We start from the raw sequence: 5,260 nt of genomic DNA, 5'->3' as shown, positions 1-5,260 counted from the left end.
CTAATACATTCTGATCGCTTTTTCAAATTTCAATTAGCCAATCGGATGAGTTTTTTATGAGTTAAATGTGTTTCAAATTTGAATAAGGGAAGTTTACAAATTTAATTCTAAAACTCAAGTTCCAAATTTGTATCACAAAAAAAAAAAAAAAAAAAAAAAATGCAAAAGATGGGCTTAAATCTAGTCTGAATACTCTATAACGAGGTTAAACACTGAACTAAGGGCTTAATCTTTTAATAGTTACTTAAATTTGAAATAAGTAGCAGCAGGAGCAAAAATCTCGCATTACCCCGGTCTCCCCTATAGACTGGGGATTTTATTATTATGCCTAATGTGATGGTGTCAGAAAAGTGTCAAATATAGACGTTGAAACAATCAAATGAGCTATATTTTTGTAGTGTGTCTCAAGTCCAACTTGGATCTACAAAATACGATCATAACTATCTCTTTTTTCCCTTTAGCAATCGGCCACTTTTTATTGAGTTCGAGCCCAGCTCTCCTTCTAATCATTGAATTCAGCCCAGCTCTAGCTTCATACTTGAAGTGTTTTTCATCGTTCATAATTTTGAAGTGAATTACAATAGCTCGGTTGAGTCGTGACTCCGGCCTAGGAATTAGGTAGTATTTGAAATCGCAATGTTTTTCTACTGCTTTGCCGTCCTTACATAACACGTTGAACATCTTACTCAATTGATGCATCTCCGCTTCCACGAAAGTCTTGTAACGCACGACTTCACTAGGGTAATCTTCTCCAGCCGTGTCTTCTAGATATTTCTGTAAATCATCTTGTAAATGTACCCCTGCCTCATCGAATTCGTAATTGGCAATCGCTTCTTCAAAAGGTGTCAATACGGATGCCCCTGCAGTAAGAAATTTTGAAGGCATAACCAGTGGATGTATAATGCACCAGGCGTTTGGACAGGGGCGATTTTAAAAAGGATGCAACACAAGAGAACCAGAACACATTATTCTGAAAAAAATAATTTACTAATAGTTTTGAGCTTCTCTAGAAACGTGGCATTAGTACGTTGAAAGTCGCTCTCTATAAATCGAAACCTTGTAAAAAATATTTAGTGATATGCAAGCATGTTGACTTATTTTCTATTTTTTCTCTCTAGATCAAGCCCGACATAAAAAATAAATTTATATAAATATCCTCTTCATTTCAAGTCCACGCCGTTTAATTCTTACTCGCTAAGGTGAAAAAAAAGAATATCCTCATACCAGTCGTAAGAACTGGACAGAAGGCTCGGATAAGCGCAGCCCTGAATGGTGCTTCAATTATTAAATTCATTTTGAATAGCAACATAGAATGATATTAGTCCAAGTGTTTATAGTCACTTTAACCAGAGATGTCATTAATTCGTAAGCGCATGTTAGATAGCGACGTTAGTGCAAATAGTGCATACGCATGATTTATTTCAATTTTGTCATTATCATCAACTAACAAGAAAGAACAGCGCAGACGTTAAGACGTTAATTTAACGTTCGTCTTTTCGGAAATAATTACGATTACTATTGGATTGTTCAGGTATAAAGAAAGGCTCAGTTCAATTTTAACTGCAACTGTCCGACTTAAAGTTAGCAAATCTCTCAGCATAGAATTCTCCCAAGACAGGTTATTGCATCCACATATTTGTCTGATCGAAGATACGATGGTCTTATACTTTGTGTGTGGAATACAGCTCGTGACATTTTATCGATATAAAGTTCATTCATATAACAACGCAATTTACCCTTCGGTATACTGGAATAAATACGAACTTACCTAGCAGATGTCTTCCTTTCCGTGTGTTGTTTCTGTCGAATTCATCCGAGGTAGGAGATTTTGCGTCAACCATCTTTCTAAATCTCTTGTAAAGCTCAATTTCATCGTTTTTTGTTAGATTATAATTGTACATCTGAGCACTTGCGCCCATCTAAAATGTAAAGATAGATTTATTTCCATTACACATGAAACAATTCGTTTTAAGGCGTAGTGTGTTCTGGTTTTTCAGAATGTTAATTTTTATACCTTACACAAAACTGGTTCCTATTTGCGTGATCCTGAACGAAACTTTTTTTTTTTGGCAGCATTTTTCCTAAACTTTTATTAGATCAATATAATATCTAGGAAATCGTATTGCTGAAAATTCTTAAATACCAACTTCGAATTGAGCAAAAAACCTTTGAAAAAAACCTGCTTCCGATTTTGGTTTGGTGCATATTGAATCATTCTTTTTTAAATGACAAAGATGTTATTTTCAGTATTTCTAAAAGTTACGTATTTATTTTTTAATAATCATGGTGTCAATGTTAGGATGTCACCAAGATTAGCGCTTCAAGTAAATGTCTCGTGTCGTCAAAAGATTCATTGATATTGTCTGTATAGCTCACTGATGACCTCATTTTGTTTATTGTATACCTTGTATTGTATTAAGTATGGCTCATTCTTGACTTAACCTTTTTGCACCACCTATTTAAAGTGGCCTTACAAGACGAGGAAAACGCATCACAGGAAGGAATATTTTCGTATCATCTCCACCACCTTCCTCATTTTCCTTATCATTCAATTCATATCACCGTGTGTCATAATTCTGCACTAAATTGTATGCTAAATTATTAGTATAGTGTTGACAAGAATGTAGTGAGGAACTTACGCACACCAAGAGGAAAAAATAAAAATCAAAACAGCACATGAGCTTTCTAAACAACAATTCAGACCGCCGTTACACCATTGCATCTTTCAAATCAAAAGCGAGGAGAATGCAGTTACATCACGGGTTTTCTTTTCTTTCCACACGTGGAGTGATTATGATCATATGGAGCTTGAGTGGGAGTGTTATCGGCTGTGGCGTGGCGTGCTTTGCGATATATCGATTGATGTGTCATTTAAACCTACGGAAAAGGATCGATGAACAGAGTGCTCGCTACAAACACCTTAATAATCGACTCTTTACCACATCTTCAAATGGGAAGATGTCGATACTAGTAAAAAATAACTGCACTTACGCGCCTTATCCTCCAAGCCCCTCCTAGAACCTCTTGATTTAATTTTTTTTATTTTTTTTTTATTAGTTTTTAATTGTTTTTAGTGAGCTTTCACATGGAAATATAACTGTGAATATAAAAGCAATCGAGAAACTTGTACATAACTTATTTAAATGTAACAAAATTTAATTTCTTTAATTTATAGTTTTTTCCAGCATAAATACGTTCATGTTAACTCTCGAGGAATCCTAATAAAAATTTATTTGAAATGACAATCATGATTTCAATGATGGAATCAGTGGTTAGCACTTAATTTGCACTGCATTATCGCAAACAATAATGGCTCATCGGTTAAATAATTACAAATCAGCAAAATGAGAAATTAAATATATTTTTAAGCTTCCCTGGTAAAAATTGGCAGTAAAATCTGTGTTCCAAAATACCATAGACCTACGGCTGTAAGATTTCCAATAGCTTCTATAGCCGGTAACACAATTTCTTACAGCCTTTTATAGCCGATGGCGATCAGGCAACAGCCTGGCGATAAAGTGTATGCTAAACGTTACTAATTACGGATGCTAGGACTTAGTGAGTTTTTGGACTACCGCTCTCTTTTTGGGCCGCAGTATCTTGATTTAATTTGCGAGGAAAGCTCCGTTCTTTTGAAGGATGCCTGACATTCCTAAGAGGTTGGAGCGCCTTCAATTTCGTATGATACTGTGCAATACAACTGGTGTGAAATAGTTGCTTCAAGCGCCGCGGTACGCTGCGGCGCGGCGAGGCGGGCGGGCAGTCAGCGCTGAACGCGCATTGGCGCCTGCAAACCTAACAGGGATACTTCACGCATTGCGCAATGCGTGAAGTATCCCTGTTGGGTTTGTAGGCGCCGCGCGCCGGTGCGCTGCCGCTCCGCTTTGTGTTAGGCTCTAATATTTAATCTCGCGGAGTCAGCTTTTTTCAACTCATGACTTTGAAATGTTTGCACACTCTGTATGGATTATTCTCATTTTAATTGATGAAAAAAAATATGTAGTAAAGAGAAATATATAATGTGCGTTTTATAAATATTAAGGTGATTCCGTACAAACTTAAGGATTTACAAAGCACAAGAATTTCTACTCAATTTCTTATAGCCTTTTATAGCCTATGGCGAAAAAGCAACAGCCAGGCGATAAAGTGTAAAGCCCGGCGATATGAACTATAGCCCGGCTGTATAATTTTTTATCGCTTCGTGTAGCCCGGCCGTATGATTTTTTCCACTTTCTCTAGCCAGCTATATGATTTTCTATCGCCCTCTTCAGTCGGCTATAAGAACTTCTATGGTATTTTGAAACGCAGCTCCTATCGCCAATTTTTACCAGGGTTTAAAAAAACCATCAGTAATCAGTCATGATGATCACATATTGTCAAATCATGCAAAAATTCATTTCTGCAATTATTAGTCAGGTCAGGTTGTAATGTTCAGTGCTGAGACACGACTAAATAGATAAGCAGAATCGGCATCCTGCACCGATGAAAATGTTTTATTTGAATCAAAAACAATTTCTATTTGAATTCTTATTGAAAAGAGGATTCCAGTTTCTTTTTGTTAAAAATAAAGCTTGAATTGTTTTAAATGAAATGAGGGAGTGTCTAATAGTCTTATAATGAGTTCCAGTTCATTTAAAACAAGTTCTTATTGAAATGACTGGCATTATTTTGGAGAAAATATTCAAATCGCTTCGTAAACTCCTGTGGATTTGGATGAAACATTTAGGGCCTAAGGAAGTTGCAAGTGCGATTTTTGGATGGTTTGACGGACAAAAAAAGAAATTAATAAATCAAAAACGAAAAAGACACGAGTTTTAATAAAGCTGAACTTTACTAGTATTAGATCACCAAGTTCAAAAATGACACTGTTGGTTTTTGACAGCCTCCGTTTTTACGGCCAGCCCTTCCTACCTTTTTTTGTAAAAAATAATGAATGAAAAAACTGATGTCACGCACTCCTCCTCCCCCCCCCCCCGGTAATAATATCTAATTTCTGGATTCGGTGAATGAAAACTAGTAGAAACAGTCTATCATAACTTGTGTCACCTTCTGGTTTTGTTCTGGTGTTTTCATCTCAAAGTCATAGCAAAACTGCTGAGGTGCAACGAGAATTTGTTGTCGTTTCTCCAATAATTCAACAAATCCGTGACCACCACAATCTAAACTTTGAGAGCTTTTCCATGTTTTTTAGTTAATCATGACGAAACTGATAGCACCGTCGTGTAGTCCGCAAAATTTTACGGGAGTTTAAATTGTTGAT

General features: G+C 36.2%; 1 protein-coding gene across 4 annotated transcripts; it reads right to left on the bottom strand.

The window, feature by feature from the left end:
- Positions 1 to 362: 362 nt before the first annotated feature.
- Positions 363 to 2,816, bottom strand: LOC109039973 (uncharacterized). 4 transcript variants are annotated; one of them, XM_072296591.1, is made up of 3 exons: positions 2,640 to 2,816; positions 1,769 to 1,919; positions 363 to 970 (listed from the first exon to the last, which is right to left on the bottom strand). In XM_072296591.1, exons 1-3 carry the CDS (start codon positions 2,676 to 2,678, stop codon positions 966 to 968), a joined length of 195 nt encoding a protein of 64 aa, XP_072152692.1. In that variant the 5' UTR covers positions 2,679 to 2,816; the 3' UTR covers positions 363 to 965. The 4 variants fall into 4 exon arrangements, with proteins under 4 accessions (XP_072152692.1, XP_018911259.2, XP_018911260.2 ...); XM_019055714.2 differs by having other exon boundaries at positions 363 to 860; positions 2,640 to 2,799; XM_019055715.2 differs by having other exon boundaries at positions 363 to 860; positions 2,644 to 2,789.
- Positions 2,817 to 5,260: the final 2,444 nt, after the last annotated feature.

This window comes from Bemisia tabaci, chromosome 2 (assembly GCF_918797505.1).
Source record: "Bemisia tabaci chromosome 2, PGI_BMITA_v3".
Taxonomy (NCBI): Eukaryota; Metazoa; Arthropoda; class Insecta; order Hemiptera; family Aleyrodidae; genus Bemisia; species Bemisia tabaci.
The sequence above is the reverse complement of the archived record's forward strand: the minus strand, read 5'-3'. Positions and strand labels throughout refer to the sequence as shown.